This window comes from Erythrolamprus reginae, chromosome 2, assembly GCF_031021105.1.
Source record: "Erythrolamprus reginae isolate rEryReg1 chromosome 2, rEryReg1.hap1, whole genome shotgun sequence".
In the NCBI taxonomy this organism is placed as follows: Eukaryota; Metazoa; Chordata; class Lepidosauria; order Squamata; family Dipsadidae; genus Erythrolamprus; species Erythrolamprus reginae.
Window position 1 is genome coordinate 279,891,742 of NC_091951.1, and position 22,373 is coordinate 279,914,114.

Genomic DNA, 22,373 nt, shown 5'->3' on the forward strand with positions numbered 1-22,373 from the left:
AGAGAGAAGGGAAGAGGGAGGGAGTGGGAGAGAGAGAGGGGGGAGAGAGATATAGAAAGCGAGGGAGAGAGAGAGGAGTAGGGTAGAGAAAGAAAAAGAGAGAGAAGAGGAGAGAGATATAGAAAGGGAGAGAGGAGAGGGAGATGAGGGGTAGGAGAGGGACGGAGAGAGAGAAGGGAAGAGGGAGAGAGAAAGAAAGAGAGTGGGAGAGAGGAGGGAGAGAGATATAGAAAGAGAGAGAGGAGGGTGAGGGAGGGAGAGAGAGAAAGAGAAAGAAAGAAAGAAAAAGAAAGGGGGAGAGAGAAATAGGGATGGAGTGGAAGGGAGGGAGGGAGAGAGAGAGAAAGAAAGGCAGAGAGGGGGAAAGGGGAACACAAATACACACACGCGCGCGCAAAAACAGAGCTACAGTATACGCTTCGAGATTTTTTGCCCAGGGCGACAGGCTGTCTCGCTCGTCCTCACGCGTGCGCGCGTGTGTGTTGTATCCAGACTCCCTGCCTGACTATTGGTATCTCGTTGCCCACACCTCTTTTCCCCTCCTCTTCCTCTCCCTCCTTCAAATATATATATATAAATAAATAAAAAAAACGGCTTTATTTTGGTTTGTGGGGAGGAGGAGGAATTTTTCTACCCCGCCTTGCGTCAGCAGCCCCACGTCACTTCACCGGTGACAGCTCCCTTCGGTTTGAGAGCTGCAGCAGGAGCCGGGGCGCTTTTATTATCGGCGAGCGCGTGGAACCGGGAGGAGGCGGCGGCGGGTGACAGCGCCTGTGCGTGTGCCTGTTGTGTGTGGCTGGTGCGCGCGCGCGCGTTTGTGTGTGGTGGTGGGCTTGAGAAGCGACGACGCCACCCCCCCCCCACCGCCTCTCCGTTTTTTTCCCCTCAGCCTCGCTCCGGGAGAGGCGAGCGGGAACCGTGGGCAGGGTGGCGGCGGTGGCGGCACTGCAGCTTTTGCCCAGCCTTGGTAGGCGGGCAGCGGCTACCTGGCCGAAGAGGAGGAGGAGCTGCGCCCGCTCTAATTATCGCTATCCCGGGTCGTCGGGCGGCGGTCGGGCGCTTCTCCGCTCGGGCAGCGTGGCGCGTGCCGCTGTGGCGCCCCCTACCTCGTGGGGCGGGAAGCCTAGCAAGAGTCGTCGAGGGGGGGAAGCGAAACGAGGCTTCCGGCTGCCCCCTCACGAGGGCGTCTATCTATTTTTCCCCCTTCCCAGGCTCGGTCCTCGGACGCTCCCTGAGGGGAGTCGCTGCGCCCGGGAGAGATTTGGCCGCTTGACCCGAAGCCCAGAAGTTGCCGCCTTCTGAGGGAAGGCAGAGCGAGCGAGCAAGAGCGAGATAGAGCGGAGGCTGCCCCCGGACGGGAGAGGGGGGAAAAAAGGATGCTGGAGTGATTGACAGGCTCGGTGTCCCGGCAGCCGAGCTGGATTGACCGCACTTGGCGGGCGGGAAGAAAAGCCACCGAGGAGCGGCGGCGGCGGCGACATGGGGGCCTCGCCGACGGCGTGGTGGTGGTGTTGGTGGCGGCAGCAGCAGCAGCAGCAGCAGCGGCGGCGGCTTCAGGCTTCGCCCCGGGCGACGTCCACGGGCTTCTTCTGGAGCTTGTGTTGGCTGATGCTGGGCGCCTGGCGGGGACTCCTCGCCTCCGCTTGCCCCACCTCGTGCGCCTGCAGTTCCGAGCGGATCTGGTGCAGCGAAGCCGCCGCCAGCCTCGTGTCCTTCCCCGTGCTCGGCAAGAGGAGCGAGCGGGAAAAAGTCACCGACATGTGAGTGTCTTTGAGCCGGCGTTGGGATTGGAGAAGGGGGGGGGGGAAGTAACGAGGGAGGGAGCGAGCGAGAATCGGGCCCGGAGGGTTGATTTTGGGATGGGGGGTCTTTAGCGTTCAATATAGCAAAATTTTATCCCCTCTTATTATTTATACGAGATTCACACATGCTTGCATGCACGTATGTATGAGCCTCGTTTAAATTAATAAGAGGGCATAACATAAAATACATGTATGTGTGTATATATGCTAAGTAGTTATGTATTGTATGTGCAGTTTGATTTGTTCAGATATGCATCTTCTTGCATGGTGCATCTTGGATGTCCAAGAGCATTAGTGTGCTCTTTGCAAAAATATAAACACTACCTTCCTTAAAGGAGTACATAAAAGGAGGGCTGAGATGAAGCATACCTCTCCTTATTTTTTTATATCTCTCCTTGTGGTGCTGGATGCTTACACTATGGGTGGATCATTTAAAGTACCCCAGGAAAGGATCCTGCACGTGTCACTTGACAGCCCACTGTCTGGAAAAATAATAATAATGATACACAGAGAACCTTCTGAAACCCTTTTAACTGGAGGCTTGCTTTTAAACATCACAATCCATTTGCTATCCCTTCGCCAGGTCTTTCTGTTATTACCCAAATGTTTTCAATAGGCTTTGGTGGACTGGACAGAATAGTTTGCTAGCAATAGCCAAATAGATTTTTTAATTATAGGGATTCTGCTTAAGAATATGCCTGTCCCTGTTTTGCAAAGAACGTGTAAGAGGAGATGTTTTCTGTATAGCAATGCACTTGCTCCAAAGGCTACTAGCTGAAGGTCTAAAAGCCTGGATTGATCTAATTTAGATTTGACTTTCCCTCAGATACAATTTTAAAAGCATTTAGCTTATGAATCTTAATTGCCCTGAGTCCAATTTCCTGGGAATCAACTAAATGATAAAGCAATATAGCAAATAGGTTGTCTTGGTTTTGGTTGAACATTAGTATTGTATTGCCTTTTGTCAGTTGTTGTTGTTTTTACTGTGGAGAAGCTTACTAACTTCTACAATCCTGTTACTCCTCTTTTACAAAAAGTGTTACATTATGTAAATAAAGAAGAAGGCAAGCAGAGTTAAATAGGCTTGGCTGCATGGGATAGTACTAAAAAAAAACCTGTGTGGTTTGTTTATATTCTTCTGTGTATAAACAGGGAAGGTAGTGGGATGTATTCCCTCTTTACAGGTTTTTCAGCTTTTATGTTTAGCTTGACAGTAGTCTTCGCTACTGTAAATATGCATGTGCGCTGTAGAATACGTTTTTATGTGTAAGAGCTAGGTCTGTTTGTAAATAAAGATATGCTTCCCTTCCGTTCCTACAGAATAGATTGATTGTGTGTTCAAATGCAGGGCTACTGTTTTAGGAGGCTGTGCAACATAACAAGCAGGTGGTGGACCCTTCTCTCTGCACCTGAGATATATATTGAGAGACTGAAGCCCAGTGGTAGAGCACACCAGTGTCTGGTCTATACTGGAGCCGTGATATAATCAATACATTCAGCTGACATACATGGAGATGTTCATCTTTGTATCTATATCCATGCGTTTGAAAGTGGAAGATGGAAATTTTTTGTTCCTCTTCTCATTGGGCCCACTTCCCCCTCTGGTATAATGGTTATATTCCTAATCTGTAGTACATGCATGCATGCCAATAATAGCATATGAACATCTGCAGCAGAGAATTTGATGCTGCAGTGGGGTGGTGTCAGGGAGGTAATTTAAAAAGGAAGAAGGAAGAGATCAAGTTAAAAACACTTGAGAAACCTTGGATTAAACTGTGATTGGTTTAACAACATGCCCCAAATTCACTTTAAGCAAAAGTAAATCTTTTAACTAAGACTAAACGTTTTAACTTAACCAAATTAGTCTATTTCAGATGCTAATGTGAAGCCAGTGGGACTGTTTTAATTGCTATTAAGTTTCTATCATGGCAATTAACTTCTTCTTGAACTCAGGCCTTGTTCTTTATAAATTCAGAAATTGAGGATGGTTGACTGCAATCATCTCAAGTATGTACATCTGTGTCTGTAGAAAATAATTTTGTTCCCTCATCTGCCTTGGAAGTGTTAGTATTGCAAGAATTTTTAGCATACAATATTACAGCAAAAAAATTTCCTCTGTACTTTAACTGTCATTATCCTTTTTTTAAAAAAAAAAAGCTATTGCAGCATATGCAGATACAATAATTATCTTTACCAAATTATGGTTCAGGATAGCCTTATGTGATAAAAGGAATCCTGAAGAAGATATCCTGTACCAGTTCCTGTATGTGGCAGAAAGAATTTGAATTGTTTCTTTGCACAGCATTTAAAAGCTTATGCATTTTTGCTCTTTGCTTTGCATTCATTTTTCACCAGTGATTGTAATTGCTTATTTTAATGCTTGTTTGTTGATTGTGAAAATACATAACATTGATTTTATAAATTATTTTGAAGATCCCAATTAATCACTTGGATCAATTAATTACATTTCATTACACTTATAAAGTTATAGGAATAAACTTAATATTATATCTTTTCTGATATCCCTATTTAATTGTTTAATTTGGATTTGTCTTTTTATTGCTTTTTTATTCTGTTGCAAACAGGCAGTTTTTCTGATACAAAGATTACAGATTTCCCAAGAGCACTTATTGAATATGAATATTTTACTCTATAGTATAAGATATGGAGTACTGAAATTGGCCTTGACTTTAAAAGATGTTCATAAAAGATGAAAAGGCAAGGTTGTTCATTAATACTCAATGATAATTAAACATTTAGCTGCTTTAATAGTTTAACAATATCAGCATGGCAACTACATCTTAATTAAAATGCCATTGTATTACTTTGGAAACTAAACAAAGTAAGTTAACACCGTGGAATATAACTTCAGAGCTCAAATCATCACAGGACTAGTAACTACTTTTTTCTACTCAACTATTTTGTCACTCATGATAGGTTCATTATGGAATTTCTTATATCTTTCATATGAAAAATGTTTACTAAAGTTTTCTCTAAACAATTTTTTTAGTTTAGGTTTTATGATAAAGACAAATTTAGGGTTCATGATAGTTTTTATAGTATTTAGGAGAATTCAAGGCCTTGTTATTAGAAGAGGAAGAATCATATTGTATTTGAAGCAGTTGCATTTCAGTTTTCTTTGACCTGGGAGCTGTTGAGTTGTATTAAATTTGTAAAATACACAATACATAGGTTTTATGAAAGCTTAACAAATATATGGGTGGTTGATATACTGTATCTGGAAAGCCCATATTGACAAAGGTACTGTACTCTAAATGAAATTGAGCCCTTTCTCACATTCATGTTTTTCATAGAGTGCTTTTTATGGTATAATAAGAAAAGCAAAAGGCAAAAGATATGGGTGGAAGCAGATATCTACAGGTGAGGGAGGGAGGTTGAAGTTTTAAACCAACAGAATAATTGCTGAGAGATAACATTGCAAAGGCTCAGGTTTTACTCGGGTCAAAAAACGTTACTTTACATATCAGAAGTTCAGATAAATTACTCCCCGCCCTTCCAATGAATCTTATCCAGGACTTATGGGGTGTAAAAAGAAACTTCTTGAGTTTTTGTTTGTTTTATTTGGAAATTAGGTTGATAGAATCAGGAAGAAGATGGAATTTTTTTCACCAAGCTTCCTCTCTTTCTCTCTCCTAGTAGGTTACTCACAGACTTGCTTATCTGTTTTAATGAATAACATAGTCATGATCTTACAAACCTATGCTTATAATGAGATTGTGTTTGATCCTGTTCCTTGGGGTCCTGGCATGAGCTTGAAGAGCTTTTGTTACCTATATACATGGGCAATGATTATTGTTCCATAATGGACCATAATCTACTTCTGAAACAATTTTTGCAGGTTATTGGTTACACAAATACTCCAATCTTTGCAGAGAGACACTCTGTCATGAACATTAATGGAGGCCTCACATAACTGTTGCTGATGCTAAAGAACATGTTTAAGGTATTTCTGTTAGAAAAAAGATAAAAGCAAAATCACTTTAGACTTTAGAGCTTATGAAATCACTTTAGGGATTTAGGCCATATTTTTTTTCATAGTAGAATTTTAAATGTAAGAGCCGGGGTGGCGCAGCAGGTAGAGTGCTGTACTGCAAGCCACTGAAGCTGGCCGTAGATCTGTAGGTTAGTGGTTCAAATGTCATCACCGGCTCAAGGTTGACTCAGCCTTCCATCCTTCCGAGGTGGGTAAAATGAGGACCTGGATTGTGGGGGCAATATGCTGGCTCTGTTAAGAAGTGCTATTGCTAACATGTTGTAAGCCGCCCTGAGTCTAAGGAGAAGGGTGGCATAAAAATCGAATAAATAAATAAATAAATACATACATACATACATACATACATACATACATACATACATACATACATACATACATAAATAAATAAATAAAACGGAAATGGACACTGGGCTTTCAGGTTCTAGTTCTTTCCATTCTTTGTTTTGTACTAAAAATCAATGCAATTGCAAATAATGGCTTATTCTATTAAATGATTCTATAGAATAGTTTAGCAAAATTTGATAGGGTTCATAGAAAATAATATTACTCTGACATGACAGCTTTTGAGAACACCAACAATTGAAATTAATTCCTCTGTTCGATTTGTCTCCCCCAAAACCTCTATACTCCTGTTTTTGTTTTTTGTTTAAATCAGTTCTGTGTGTGCTGATTACTACAAAAGAAATCTGTGGAGAAATTACATAAACTAATTCAAATATTTTAATAAATAACATGTATTTTACAATTTTAAAAATAAAGTATAACAAAGTGAAGGTTTCGTGAAATCCTTACCCTAGAACAAAAAATATTTCAGGGGTGAAATCCAGCAGGTTCTTTGGAGAACCAGTAGCGGAAATTTTAAGTAGTTCATAGAACCAGTAGCGGAAATTTTGAGTAGTTCAGAGGATGAAAATACCACCTCTGGCTAGCCCCTGAGTGGGGTGGAAATTGAGATTTTGCAGTATCCTTCCCCAGGAGTGAGGAAGGGATGGAGATTTTGCAATATCCTTTCTCCAGGAGTGGATAGGGAATGGAGATTTTGTACTATGGGGAGGGAATGGGGATTTTGCAGTACCATTTCCCCAGGAATGATGAAAGAATGGAGATTTTATAGTACCCTTCTCCTAGGAGTGAGGAGGGAATGGAGATTTTGCAGTATCCTTCCCCAGGAGTGAGGAAGGAATGGAGATTTTGTAGTATCCTTCCCCCAGGAATGAGGAAGGAATGGAGATTTTGTAGTATCCTTTCCCCAGGAATGAGGAAGGAATGGAGATTTTGTAGTATCCTTCCCCTAGGAGTGAGGAGGAATGGAAATTTTGCAGTATCCTTCCTCAGGAGTGAGGAAGGAATGGAGATTTTGCAGTATCCTTCCCCTAGGACTGAGGAGGGAATGGAGATTTTGCAGTATCCTTTCCCCAGGAATGAGGAAGGAATGGCGATTTTGTAGTATCCTTCCCCTAGGAGTGAGGAGGAATGGAAATTTTGCAATATCCTTCCCCAGGAGTGAGGAAGGAATGGAGATTTTGCAGTATCCTTCCCCTAGGAGTGAGGAGAGAATGGAGATTTTGCAGTATCCTTTCCCCAGGAATGAGGAAGGAATGGAGATTTTGTAGTATCCTTCTCCTAGGAGTGAGGAGGTAATGGAGATTTTGCATTATCCTTCATCTGCCACGCCCACCAAACCACACCCACAGAACCAGTAGTAAAAAAATTGGATTTCACCACTGATATATTTTATTGTTATTTTTTTATAAATAACTTAAGGTGGCGAACAAATGTAATACTCCTTCCTCCTATTTTCTTCACAACAACAACCCTGTAAAATGATAGAACATGATTGGGTTTAAAATAAATCTAAACTACTATAAAGCAGAGTGATGAATTGATTATTCTTGATTAGAGTAAAGAACCCACAATTGCTAATTAATATTCAACCGAAGTTAATAAACCAGTAAAGATTAAAAATGGCTATGGTATATTTAAATCCAGTTGGAAAGGAAAACTGAAATCGGTTAGGGGAAGAAATTCCATGGAAATTTCAATAGGGGCGTTCTCCCTTTGAAGTTAAAGCACCCAACAACATTTTGTTATAATTCCTACTTGCATAGGTCTAATGAGGAAGATACACGTGACAAAAACTCTTGCCTATTCTTGTTTATTAATTTTGTACACAAGTATACAAAGAACATTTGTATCATGATACATGTTTTTAAGCTGGCCCTTCCTTGTTCCCTCCTCGAAATGCCAATGCCCACTTTTGAGAAAATTCAGTATAAATTCAACAATCTATGATGAACTGAATTATTTAATACTGCCCTTTGTAATCAAAATATTTATTTTAATTTTCATAGGATGGTACTAGTGATGCAAGTTAATCAGTAGTGATTATATATTGAAAGATTTATTATAAGAATGTCTTATACAAAGATTATTAAGAGTTTATTCTGTCAGAGTTGTTAAGCAAACTTTATAAGTAGTGGACAGTTTTTAATGAAGCATGAAAATAATAATTTATCTATTATAACAAACATGTGTTTCATTTTATAACATGTAATTTGTTTTGTTCTGCTTAAAATACTTTCTGATTCAGAGGGATCTACTTAATATGTAGGCAAATCCTTTTTTCCTATTTGTCTTATTATATGTTTCAGAAAAATGCCCTTATGGTCTTTTTTATTTTAACTTTCATAACAAAGCATCATGTGCTAATAGCAGAAAGAAATATAATAAAATAAGCATAAGTGTGTGCACAGCACTCAGTCTTGCAGATCTAACCAGTAACTGTTGAGTAACTTTGCTTTCCACAAATTTTCCTGATACCCTTTTAAAGGTTGATCACACATGGTGGTATCATAATTCATGGTTGCAATGATGCACTGCATACAGTATTTTAGGGGGGCATATCCAGGGGTGGGCTGCTAGGGGGACAGGGTGGAACGCCGTTCCACTGGTGGAAATGAAGCTGCATGCGCAGCTTTGTCACTGCCGGCAGTGCACGTGCGTGCAGGCGAGGTTTGGCTTCTGCGCATGCGCAGCAGCTGAATCTCACCACCCCGCCAAGGAAGGAGAGCAGCTTGTTGGGGAGACGACTTTGCTCCCGCTTCACCCACTTGCCAGAGTCTCCCCGATGAGTTGCTGTCCTTCCTGGCAAGCAGGTGAAGGGGGAGCCTCGTCGTCTCCCTAACAAGCTGCTCTCCTTCCTGTAGGATTTCTTCCTGCTGGCTGCTGCTGGCTGGGATGCGGCCCTGCCGCCGCACAGGAAGCCAGCACCATGGCTGCTGGCAAAGGCAAGGGCGCTCCATTTAGTCCCAGATTTCTTCCTTCTGGCAGCTCCCCATGGGACTAAACAGAGCGCTTTTGCCTTTGCCAGCAGCCATGGCGCTGGGTCCTGCACGGCGGCAGTCCACCCCACCCGGAAGCTTTCAGTGGAAAGAAATCCTGCAGGAAGAAAAGGATTTCTTCCAACTGGCAGCTCCTGGCCGGGATGGACTACCGCCACCGCGCAGGAACCCAGCCCCAGGGCTGCAGGCAAAGGCAAAAACGCTCTCTTTAGTCCCAAGGGAGAGCCCCCAGAAGGAATAAATCTGAGACTAAACCGTGTGTCTTTGCCGGCATTTGTAGATAATAAGTAAAAAAAAAAAGGAACAGATTATTGGATGTGGAACCCCATCTCAGATTAAAATTAACAACCGGCGAACCAAATTATGATGATCTGTCATCTCAGCGCAAACAATTTCATCCTTCTCATTGATCCAAATAAATTATAATATAACTTTTATTTATATTTTATTATGAATAATTTTATTTTTCATTGTGTATGTAGCAAAAAAGAAATATATTTTGATTGTTATTAAAATACATCACTTTTTTAATGAGAACTAAGTACTACAAAAATTATAGAAGGGGTACACATATGTCAAACGTTTGGGAAACACTGTTCTAGAGGGTGGGCACCATGACAGAGAGGCATGCTTCCTAACTCCCAAGAAGTGGCAAGAACCTGAAGCGTGTCAGTTCTTCCTGATCTTACCCAACAAGCTGAAACCATGAGGGACAAGTACATTATAAGCTTGTTTTATGCCACAAAGGATCTTGCTTATCCACAGAAATCCAGTCACAGTATGTGATGGGTTTTGCCCATCTATAGGTTTGGGAAATGTTTCCTACAAAATTATGGCTGGAGTAGTGAGGAAATATTGCTGGCTATTGCAGTTAAGCAGGTGAGATATTTTATTCAGTACAAAATTTTAAGAATATAGCAAGTTTAGAAACCTTGATCGGAGCTAGTATGTTGTTTGGGGTTATCCCGTGTTCTTGGAAAACTGCTACACATTCAAGATCTGAAGAACAGTAATAGTAACAGAGTTGGAAGAGTCCTTAGAGATCATCTAGTCCAACCCCCTGCTCACACAGGAGACCTATACTAGGGATTCAAACTGCCAAACTGCTGACCTTTCTGATCAACAAGTTCAGTGTCTTAGCCACTGAGCCACCTACTATATACAGAAAAAAACCCCTGAAGGTTGAGGTAAAGAGAAATTGGGGTAGAAAATTTATTTAGATCTTAATAGATTGTGGATTTTCCATCACTGGCTGTTCTGATTACTGGAGCTAGATTGAATACAATGGTACCTCGAGATACGAGTTTAATTCGTTCCGGACCTGGGCTCTTAAGTCGAGCAGCTCTTATCTCGAACGACTTTTCCCCATAGGAATTAATGTAAATAATTTTAATTGGTTCCAGCCCTCAAAAAACTCACAAAGTTAGTCTAAATTATGCAGAAAGACATGTTTTTAATGAAGAAATGTACATGTACATATAAATGAATAATGAAGTTTCTTTCACTTAACTTGTAAACTTTCTTAAACTTTTAAATTTACATATGTTCAACTTCTCTGCCACCCAATCCTGTAGGACAGAGGTCCCCAACCCTTTTTGCACCAGGGACCGGCTTTAAGCGATCAAGAGAGGAATGGGTGAATGAATGGACGGAGGGTGGGAAGGAAGGAAGGAAAGAGGGAAGGGACAGGAACAGAGGAAGGAAGCAAGGAAACTTATGAAAGGGGAGAGTAAGAGAGGAATGAGTGAAGGGAGGGAGGGAGGGAAGAAGGTGGGAAGGAGAAAGAAAAGAAGAAATAGAGGAAGGGAAGGTAAAAGAGAGAAAGAAAAAGAGCAAGAAAGAAAGCAAGAAAGAAAGAAAGAAAGAAAGGGGGAAGGGACAGGAACAGAGGAAGGAAGCAAGGAAACTTATGAAAGGGGAGAGTAAGAGAGGAATGAGTGAAGGGAGGGAGGGAGAGAAGAAGGTGGGAAGGAGAAAGAAAAGAAGAAATAGAAGGGAAGGTAAAAGAGAGAAAGAAAAAGAGCAAGAAAGAAAGCTGCAAGCACACACGCCCCGAGCCCCCCAGGCCGGCTGCAACCTTTTAAAACACGCGCGCCGCTTCGCAGCTGTCTCCTGAAGCCGAACGCGGAAGTTAGCATTTGGCTTCAGGAGACAGCTCCTTGGCGCTTGTATCTCGAATTTGGGCTTGTAAGTAGAACAAAAATATCTCTCCCCTCCCAGCTCTTATCTCGAGTTGCTCTTAAGTAGAGCAGCTCTTATGTCGGGGTTCCACTGTATTGCTTTTTCTCCAGAGACCTACAGTTCGTAAGATTTATCTTGGGTAATTGGTGCAAAGATTGCCACGTTTTTTAGAACAGGTGTGATATGTAAGAAACTAGTTGATATCTCAGTCGTTTCAAATTTGTTTGCTTTCTCCGTACTGAAGGAGCGGGTCCAGCAGTCACATGGGTTGCTCATGTCCAATCCGGTGGAACTGAGCCTAGTATTAAAAAAGCTTGCCGGATCCGCCCCTTCCCCAGAATTCGCTCAGTTCGCATATCCTGCGGTTGTATTGTGAATGCTCGTTCAACATTCTAACACCTTCCCTTCGACCTTTCCTTCAAAAAAGTAGTAAGATTTATTGTCTTTATTCAATTACTTGCACTAATTGCGCCAGCCGCTTAAAAGGAAAAAAAAAAAGAAATAAAGCGGCTCGGCTTTTTTCCTTGGGAGAAGTTGCGGTTTCGTTTTCCCCCGGCGGTTTTGCCGGTTACGATTCCTGCGGCCGCTTGTGGATTCTTCTAATCCCTTGGCCTGGAGGTTCTGGTGCAAGTATTTATCATTGAATTATTGTTTTATTATTGTATACAAATATTTAAGGGCTTATAAAATACCTCCTGCGGAGTGAGACGCCTTCTAGTCTCCTGGACTTAGTCGATCGCTTTTCCCTTAAGAAATTCTACGGAGCGATTTTTTTCGGCGCGAAGGCCTTCGCGCCCTTTTTTAAAATATCTAGGCCTCTCGTGTTGGCCTTCTGCCAGCCGCGTAGGCCTCAGTCCACCGCGTGGATCCGGGAGCGGGCCTTGGGGGTCCCAGGCTAAATTCTCCACCGGCTAAGCCTCCAACCAGAGTGCCTTGGTTTTACTTAATTGCAAAGTTTAGGGAGGCTGGCCCCGCTGGATTTGGGGGCACGAACTCTGGGTTTGCCCAGATTGTCCTCACGTCTCAGCAGCTTCGAGGCCTCGAAGCAGGATCCATTCCTCTTGGGAAGTCCTTGAAATCTTCTCCTTATAATTTAGTTATTGGCTCAGCCTTGTCTTCTGTTAATTGTCAGACTATGGCTACTTTTCCCAAGAGAGGCACAACTAAAGGTCCCAGAGAGGCCAGGCCTACAGGCGATGAGATTACTAGTATCCCCCAGGCCTCTTCCTCCTCTTCTCCAGGGGCCCGTCCCTCGACCAAGGTCACCAGGGCTGAGAAGAGAAGGGACCTAGCCCTACAAAAAATTCATGACAAATCAGCAAAACGTTTGAAAGTGCAGGCCCAAGTAATCAGTAGTCAAGACCCACCAGAGGCCTCTAGTCTGCCTCCTTCTGGGGTCCCTGTGTTATCTCTGGATGAGCCAAACCTAGACAGACCCCAACCTAACCTATGGGGCATAGGTCCAGAGGAACCAGATATTATTGAAGATTCCCCCCAGCCAGGATCCTCCCAGGCCTTTAGGAATTCTTCTGCCATTTCTGCTGATATTTCCACTTTACCTCCTGAGTTCCAATCTATTTTTGCTGTGTTGTCCAAAGCCATTGATGCCAAACTCTCCTCCATCAATGAGCTTCCTTTACCTCTTCCTCCTTCTCGTTCCTCCCGCCCCTTGGGTTCTTCCCCAGCGGTCAGAGCTCCTATTCAGGATGATTCAGAATCCTCCCAGGATGAATATGAGGATGTAGAGGAGGATGAAGACCCTTTCCAGGGCTTATCAGAGGATGAGGAATCCCAAATAAAGGTCCCTCCTCCAATTACTATTTTCCCTTCTCAACTATTCAAATCTCTCCTCCTCAAAGCTAGAATTTCTACGGGATTAGCAGCCCAGGAGAAACAAGCCTCCACTTCCACTGATCCCCCGGAGGAGAATTTACCTTACTTCACAGAGGAACAGGAGGATAATGAGGTAATTCCTATGCCTAAATTGTTTAAAGATGCCTTACTCAAACAGTGGGATTTTCCAGCCTCTGGCCTTAATCCCTCTACCAAGGACAGAAAGTTGTATAAACTCTCCTCTTCCTATGAAGAGCTTCTATCTTTTCCCAAACCAGATGAACCTGTCAAAATTCTTCACTCGGCAGCGGCTGTGCCAGGCGAGGCGGAGGAAGTCCTCCGTCCAGAGGACAAGCGCATCGAGCAAATGCTCAAAAGAGGATTCTCCGCTGATTCCTGGGCCATTAAAAGTTCTGCAGCAGCCTCCTTCTTCTCCAGAGCCATGCTGCTGTGGCTTCGCCAACTTCAACAGCACATTCCTCCCGATGACTTGAGAGGTCAACAAGACTTCAACAAGGTCTTTGCAGCTGCCCAGTACGTGGCTGATGCCACCTTGCAATCTACTAGATTTTCTGCTAAGTCAATTGCAGCCTCTACAACGGCAAGAAGACTCCTATGGATTCGCCCTTGGCAAGCGGGAGTTCGCCAAAAGTGGCAGTTATCCCAGGGCCCCTTAAAGCGCGACCTTCTCTTCGGTGATCTTCTCGATCCACTCCTCACGGAGACCACGGACAAGAAAAAGGTTTTGGGTCCAACCACCAAAAAGGTTCCCAAAACGCAGTCCTTTCGTCGCCCAGGGCGCCAGCAAGATCAAGCGGCTTCCTATCAGAGATCTCCAGGTCAGTATTCCCCCCGCTTTCGTTCCCAAGGTAGGAACTCCAGGGGTAGAGGGTTTCGTTTCCAAAGGGGAGCTTCCTCTAACAGGGCTTCAAAAAAACCTAGATGGTAATCTTACCTCCATTCCCATAGGGGGTCGCCTAGCTCATTTCGCCTCAAATTGGCGTCTCACCTCCAAGGACCCTTGGGTCATTGACACTGTTCAAACAGGCCTTCTTTTAGAATTTATTTCTCCTCCCCCAAAACGTTTTATTTCCTGCCCTTCTCCCAGGTCATCCTCAGATTGTAACCGTATGGAGGAGGCCATTTCTCATCTTTTGTCCATCAGAGCCATTCAGCCGGTCCCTTCTAGTCAGAAGGGCCTAGGTTTTTACTCCATCCTATTTATGGTTCCAAAGTCCTCCGGAGGTTGGAGAGCCATTTTGGATTTAAAGAAACTAAACCTATTCATCAAATATAGGAAGTTTAAGATGCACTCCTTGTCTTCTATTTTGGCCGCCATTCACTCGGGAGATTTCATGGTCTCCCTAGACCTCACTGAAGCTTACCTTCACATTCCTATAGCCAAATGCCACAGAAAATATTTACGTTTTTCCTTTCAAGGCAGGCATTTCCAGTATAGGGCGATGCCATTTGGCCTTTCCTCGGCCCCTCGGGTCTTTACAAAGCTCTTGGGGTCCCTGGCGGCCTATATCCGGGCGTCTCCCATCCACATTTTATGTTATCTTGATGATATTTTAATTCATGGGAACTCCCTAGAGAGAGTGAAAACAGACCTTTCTGTCACCATGTCAGTCCTTCAGGACCATGGATTTTCCATCAACTTTGATAAAAGTCACCTCCAACCTTCCACTTCCATTTCTCACCTGGGATCCATTATTGATTCAAAATCCTCCCAGGTTTTTCTCTCTCCCGAGAGAAAACTCAGTATAGTGGAGTTAATTTCTAACATTTTATCTAATCCTTCAGTATCCATAGTTACTCTATCTTCCCTTTTGGGGAAGATGGTGTCATGCATAGGCATCATTCCCTGGGCTCGCCTTCATGCTAGGGAACTCCAGTGGCTACTGTTGCCTTTTCAGAGATCGGGGCACAGCAACTCAAATCGACGCATTGTCATCCCACTGAGTGTTCGCAGATCCTTCAAGTGGTGGAAGTCTCCGGCCATGGACAGAGGATCCCCGTTCAGGTGCCCGGATCAATTTGTCATCACCACAGATGCCAGTCTATCGGGATGGGGCGCCCACGCCCAGGGGATGATAGCCCAGGGCACGTGGTCCCCGGAGGAAGCTTCCAGGCCAATCTATTGGCTAGAATTAAGAGCCGTTTCCCTGGCTCTGAAGCATTTCTCTCCTCGCATTCCCAACCGGCACGTTCTCATTCTCACCGACAACATTGCCACAAAAAGCCATATCTGCAGACAGGGGGGCACGAGATCCAAGGCTCTCATGAGGGAGGCCCTCAAGTTGGGCCTTTGGGCGGAAAAACATCTCCAGTCGCTCCTAGCCGATCACATCTCGGGGAGCCTCAACGTCCAGGCGGATTGGCTATCCCGAGCAACGATAGACCCAGGAGAGTGGAACCTCCATCAAGACCTGTTCCATCAAATCACCCTCAGATTCGGCCTACCAGTCCTGGATCTCTTCGCGACCAATGCGAACGCCCAACTCCCTCGCTTCTATTCCAGATTTCCATCCCCGGGAGCGGAAGCAATCAATGCCCTCCGGAGTCCATGGCCTCCAGGCCTACTCTACGCATTTCCTCCAATTCCAATCCTCCCGGACGTGATTCACAAGGTCCTCACCGAGAGGGCCCGAGTAATCTTAATCGCCCCTCATTGGCCCCGCCGGCCCTGGTTCGCGGATCTCCAACAGCTGTCCGTCCAGGACCCTTGGCGACTCCCCGTTTCGGGGGATATGCTGCGGCAGGGGGCCTCTTTCCATCCAGACCCGGAGTGGTTCCACCTCACCGCCTGGCTGTTATCAGGAGAGATTTAGAGCTGCGTGGTCATGACCCCGATTCAGTGGAGGTCATCCTAAAGGCCAGGAGGGGCTCGACCAATCGAATCTACGACCACACGTGGTCCAAGTTTCACCAGTGGTGTCTACAGGAAGGTCTCTCCCCTCTGTGCATCCCCATTCACAGAATTATTTCCTTCCTTATGCAAGGCTTCCATAAAGGACTTTCCACCAGCACCCTCCGGCGTCATCTGGCAGCCATTTCATCTGTCCTAGGGGGTCCCCGCAGACAGCCTCTCCGATCCTTCCCTGAAGTTCAGGAATTCCTCAAGGGCATAGCCAATCTCAGACCTTCCAAGGTCCACAGGTATCCATCCTGGGATTTGCCACGGGTTCTCCATTCCCTCACGCAGGCACCATACGAACCCCTAAAATCGGCATCCCTCAGGTACCTATCCTTTAAGGTAGCCTTCCTGGTGGCTATTACCTCTGCCCGGCGCATTTCGGAGCTGGCTGCCCTCTCAATCAGGCAGGACCTTTGTCAATTCCATCAGGACAAGGTAGTCTTGCGACTGGACCCTACCTTCTTACCCAAGGTCAGTTCCATGTTCCACAGATCTCAGGATATTGTCCTACCTTCCTTCTGCCTCCAACGAGACCATCCCTTGGCAATTAGATGGCACACCCTGGATCTCACCAGAGCGCTGAGAATATATATCCAACGCACAGGACCCTTTCGGAGGTCAGAAGCACTTTTTGTAGCCTATCATCCCAGAGTCATGGGGGCCAAAGTGTCTTCAACAGTAATAGGCCGTTGGATCAGAGGGACTATATCTAAGGCCTATGAGTCGGCCTCCCTCTCAGTTCCAAGGAACATCACTGCGCATTCCACCAGGAGCGCAGCCACCTCGGCCGCTTGGGCGACTCAAGCCCCGTTGGAGGAGGTCTGCAAAGCAGCCACTTGGGCCTCGCCAAATTCCTTCATCAGGCACTACAAAATTGATTCTTACGCTTCAGCGGACGCTGCCTTCGGCAGAAGGGTACTCCAATCCGTTATCTCACACGATAGCAAGCTAATCCCACCCTAGGGACCATCTATTGGGTATGTCCCATGTGACTGCTGGACCCGCTCCTTCAGTACGGAGAATAGGCGTTGATTGCTTACCTGAACGCCTCTTCTCGTACGGTGAGCGGGTACAGCAGTCACTTCCCGCCCTTGTATGTGTCTTCTTTACCTTTCTATATCTTTCTTCCTCTAACAATGAGAGTTGAACACTACAGAGCTTCACAACTGAGCCTAGTCTATGGATTCGCGAATTCTGGGGAAGGGGCGGATCCGGCAAGCTTTTTTAATACTAGGCTCAGTTCCACCGGATTGGACATGAGCAACCCATGTGACTGCTGTACCCGCTCACCGTACGAGAAGAGGCGTTCAGGTAAGCAATCAACGCCTATTTTCTGTATTTTAAATTTTGTATTTTTGTTTATTGATCTAAGACTATAAATAAATGATTTGAATTGATTTGATTCTGTGTGGCTTACAGAGGATTTAAAACAAATAAAGGGAGTTCATATTTAGAAACTGCTTTGTACACAGCCCTACTGTTCACAGGCCTGTAAAGTGAAAGAAAGCTGAAATAAGATTTGTATTTGTATTTAGTATTTATTAGATTTGTATGCCGCCCCTCTCTGAAGACTCGGGGTGGCTAACAACAATATAAAAAAACAATGTAAACAAATCTAATATTAAAAACAATCTAAAAAACCCCAATTTAAAGAACCACTCATACATACAAGCATACCATGTATACATTCTATAAGCCTAGGGGGAAGGGAAATTTCAATTCCCCCATGCCTGACGACAGAGGTGGGTTTTAAGGAGCTTGCGAAAGGCAAGGAGGGTGGGGGCAACTCTGATATCTGGGGGGAAGCTGGTTCCAGAGGGTCGGGGCCACCACAGAGGAGGCTCTTCTCCTGGGTCCCACCAAACGACATTGCTTAGTCGACAGGACCTGGAGAAGGCCAACTCTGTGAGACCTAACCGGTTGCTGGGATTCGTGCGGCAGAAGATAATAAGCAAGGTCACAGTTTCACTTAGCAACCATTTTGCTTACCGACCAAGTAGCCAATCCAGTTGTGGTCATTGAATGAGGTTTCCCAAGTAAAAAAGTCAGTAACATTAAAATGCAACCAGATCAGAGGAGAGAAGCAACTTTGACTACATCACTATTGAAGTGGATTCACACATCATCCTTAATCTAATGCTTGTTGGAAGAACAATCTCCTCAAGGATTTTATATCAAGAGCAGAGAACTGAATTACAAATTTGAGGAAGCTTTACTGTGTTTAAGACTTTCTGTGTTGTACAATGTCATTGCACGCTTAGAATTTGTGCATGAAACTTATGCGTAAAAGAAAAGAAGATAGGTGCAAAGAACTTAATCAAAGAAAACTAGAAAGGCCTTGAGGAAGCAGAGAAAATGCAGAGCAGTTCTGTTGAAATTAGAAAGTTGTTTTGGAGGTGCTAAAGATGGCTAAACAAGGAAAATGAAATTAAATGAATTAAACTGAAGGTAGGGTTTCTGACAAAAATATTTATGACAATTAATAAAAATGGGAATGATATATAAAAGATGGGAATTGAAACCAATGGTATAACTCAAGGACATTGCATTATAAAGAAAAGCGTTAAATGCTGTATTGTATTTCATGGGGAAAATGGAATGAATGATTGGAAGTTTTACTTAAATAGCAAAAAATTAGAGCAAACAAATGCATTTTTGTACCACTGTAAATTATTTATTAAAGATGGGAATAGATGAGGAAATGTTAAGACATGAAGTCTTATGTGGTCTGCTTCAAGAGATGAATATTGAAGAAAGTGAAAATGGCTGTGTATGCTTTTCTCCACTTTGATACCCAAAGTGAAAATTGTCATTTCAGTGGAAACATGAAAGTTATGTTGAATGCAGAAATGGTTATTTAAGAAATATGTGTGATAAAACCTGAAGAGATGGGGCCAAGTATAAATGGGTCTTTTGAATATCAAAGTGAGACGTCACTGGGAAGTATAATCAGTGGATATGGCCAGTGAAGGGCTACCAAAATTTTTACTACCACACTGTGGCCGTGGCTTATGCAAGACGCCCTACATTTTCTTTCAACATCTTTCAGTGTAAATTGGAGTGGTAAAATGGAGTGGAACTCCATTTCGCTACCCCACTGCATTCCTCCCCATCCAGGCAGTAGCCCACCCCTGTGTATGGCCATCCAGAGACAATGAATGAAGAATGAATCAAAGGAAAAAAATATAAAGGAGAAGTTAGTAGGTTAAGAGAAAGAAGACCTACGAAGTTTGACTTCGATGGGATTGATTATAATTTTGAAAAACAGAGTGCTAAAGTAAGGAACATAAGACAATGAATGGTTTAGTATATGACTTACCCCACACATTTACATAACCATCTAGCCAGGGGTACTGAACACTTTTAGCTTGATGAACATATTTGGAAGTAGGCTCTAGAAAAGTCCTCGTAAAATGTACTGTAAATATGCAATGTTTGAGGTACTAATTTTCTGTTATCAAATATGAGTGTTGTTAATATAAATAGAAAACAAAGCGATAGTGACATAGACACCCTTGTGGGATAATATAATTATGAATTTTAGGAGCAGTCACAATAAGCTATGTTTCAGAATTTACAAGTATGCAACTGACTCCATTACAGCTTTTCTTTTGGTGCATTCTGCCATATAGTTGTAATATATAAATATTATAATTTGGATCAGCCATCAGTAAACACATAAAAAGCCCATATTTACACACCATTTAAAAGAAACAGTAAAAAAAAAAACCTAAGAAAGAAACAGAAAGGCCAGAACACATTTTCTCCAGCAGTCTACATCCCTCAAATAAACAGGGATTATATATCAGCCAAACAATCAAACAGAAAACAATTCCCCAGTTGAGGAACTACAAAAGAGAAAATTACATTCTCCTCCAAACTGGGAGAGTAAGCAATTGTGTATAAACAGGGAGTAAAGTTATTTTTTTTCAAAATCCAGTGTTAAGTAGTAATGTGTTTGAGGGTGCTCATAACCCTATCTCTTCTAAATCCAGCTTGCAAAACTTGCATTGTATGTTCCATTTGTTGTGACTATATGGATTAGCTAGGAGGTTTTAACCATCTTTATCTTAATATTTACCTTATTGTTATTTTTTCCTCTTTTATTTTGGTTTCTATAGTTAATTTTGGTTTGTTTATTATAGTTAACAGCTCAGACAATGTGAGACTTGAAGCTGGCTCAGAAGTTTGAAGAAGTTTCAATTAGTTTTATTATATTTGAGCTGTAAAAAATGGAATAATCATTAGATTATTATGGCAGTAAGGAATACAGAAAACCCTAGCTCCATCTTGAAGTTGCTTTGGTTTTTTTGCAACCCGGATGAAAAAGCCTATCTTATGAGACATCAACACCTTCACAAGTAGAAACGTAGATCTGAAATAACTTTAATGAAACTATTGTTATGTCTATTTGCTCATTTATCATGTGTTAGATATCCATTACTCAAAAGTGTGTGATATTGAGCCTTGGCTTATTGCGTCGGATGCGGAATAAGAACGTGGACACCAAAGAGCTGGAATTTATGGGTCAGTTTATTAACTGATAAATCAACTTTAACTAATTATCAACAAATAACCAGGACCTGCAGAGGCCAATAAGAAAAACAGGGCAGAAATTCCTGTCATTAAACCTTCCTGGACAACTATGGGCGTAACTCCTTGCTGAGCAAGGGGAGGGGACCATTCCCTCACCTTAGTCTAGGCCACGCCCATAAAGTATGTGGGAAGGCTCACCGTCCAATCCCCAGCTGGGTATTGGGGCAGATGTGTTCCAAGGGTATCCCCCCTCTATTGCTCAGGCTGGCCCAGAGTTCCTGGTGAGGGGTAGCCCATCATCTTCCAAAAGATGTCCTGAAAGAGAATGCACAGTTGCTACTACTGCCCATTTCCGCCCCTTACCTGCCAACCTCAGTGACCAAAGGGATGATCCCAATTGCAAGCAAATTAAAACTAATACGCGCTGCACCCCCTAACCAGTTCATCCTCAACCTCCAGTGTGAAGTAGGCGAAAAAACAGCCACAGCAAGCATGGAGACAGCAAAAAATTCCTACTCGTCCCCGAAGGCGAGGACAAGCGGGTGTTCGCTTAACCATGGCCGAGGGCAAAAAGGAAGAAATATAGGGCTCACCTGGCCTGCCCCTGGGCCCAGGAAGCCCAGTGCAAGGCGCTGGGGCTATAGGGCAATGTCACGCTGTCTCGCGAGATTGCCAATAGACAAACGGCACGCTGTTCAATTCTGTGAAGGAATATTACTTGCTATGTATATAAATTTCAGAAGTCATCTGAGTATGTTTCTACCTTGTGGAAAACATTTGTTCTTCTCTCTTTGTTTTTATTCTAGATAGATACAGTATGTTGGACATTGTATGATGATTGAGAAATTGTCCTTGAATCCTGTTCTTATGAATCTAATGGTTATTTCCAAAATTGTCCTAATAATATAATCATATTATATGAGGCCTTTCTGATAATTGTAAAATAGTCTTATTAACAATTTTAGGATTTTCACTGGCATAATCTGAGATAGAAATTAAAAACAACAACAATAAATATTAATAAATTCAAAATCATGCCACTGTAAGAAAATTCATAAACCTATATGCCAATCTTAGATGATAGTGATCCCTGATATGTACTTTGCCTTTTCCAGTTCTGGATTTTCAATGTTATGAATAATATGAATGTGCATGTATACTTTTTAAAAATGCTAGTATTGTTTATTAATATGAGACTCCTGTATACTCTGTTATATTATCAGAGTTCAATACCTTAGGGACGTCAGCTTTCAAGTAGACTATGAAATATATAGAAGACAAGGTCGTTAGATACCAATCACATAGTCCAGATAAAGAGGAAAACAAATAGTATATCAACATGCTGGGCTTTGTTAATGACCCAAATAATTAGAGGATCTAATGATTAGAGTAGTCGAAAGGACTTTAGATGTCTTAGGTTGTTTTCATTTACTGTAGTGTAGTAAAGGAACACCATGTTCTACCACATGGCTTCAGTAATCAGCCCTCTGTGTGTTACAATGATTTTTGCCTAACTTAGAAAGATGATTCAGTTAAATAAAAGCCATTTCTGTGTGCAGAAAAACATACTGGATTTCTCACAATTGTGCTCAGAAAGCCACTGTAAAGCCAAAGCTTTTAGAATATTAATGTTTGATAAGCAACATCAAGGCAAAGTAGTTGTGAAAAAGCTTTTGGTCAGATAAGATTTGTTCTTAAATCTCTTTCGGACAAGATTATATTAAGAGAATTTTGCTGCTCTTCAT

General features: G+C 43.0%; 1 protein-coding gene across 2 annotated transcripts in view; it reads left to right on the forward strand.

Annotated features, from left to right (window-relative positions):
* Positions 1-1,150: 1,150 nt before the first annotated feature.
* The window catches only part of NTRK2 (neurotrophic receptor tyrosine kinase 2), a 105,047-nt gene continuing 83,824 nt past the window's right edge, over positions 1,151-22,373 (forward strand). For both annotated transcript variants that reach the window (XM_070742765.1, XM_070742766.1), the window contains exon 1: positions 1,151-1,760. In XM_070742765.1, the coding sequence (XP_070598866.1) occupies positions 1,480-1,760 (281 nt within the window). In that variant the 5' untranslated portion in view covers positions 1,151-1,479. The remainder of the gene's footprint in view (positions 1,761-22,373) is intronic.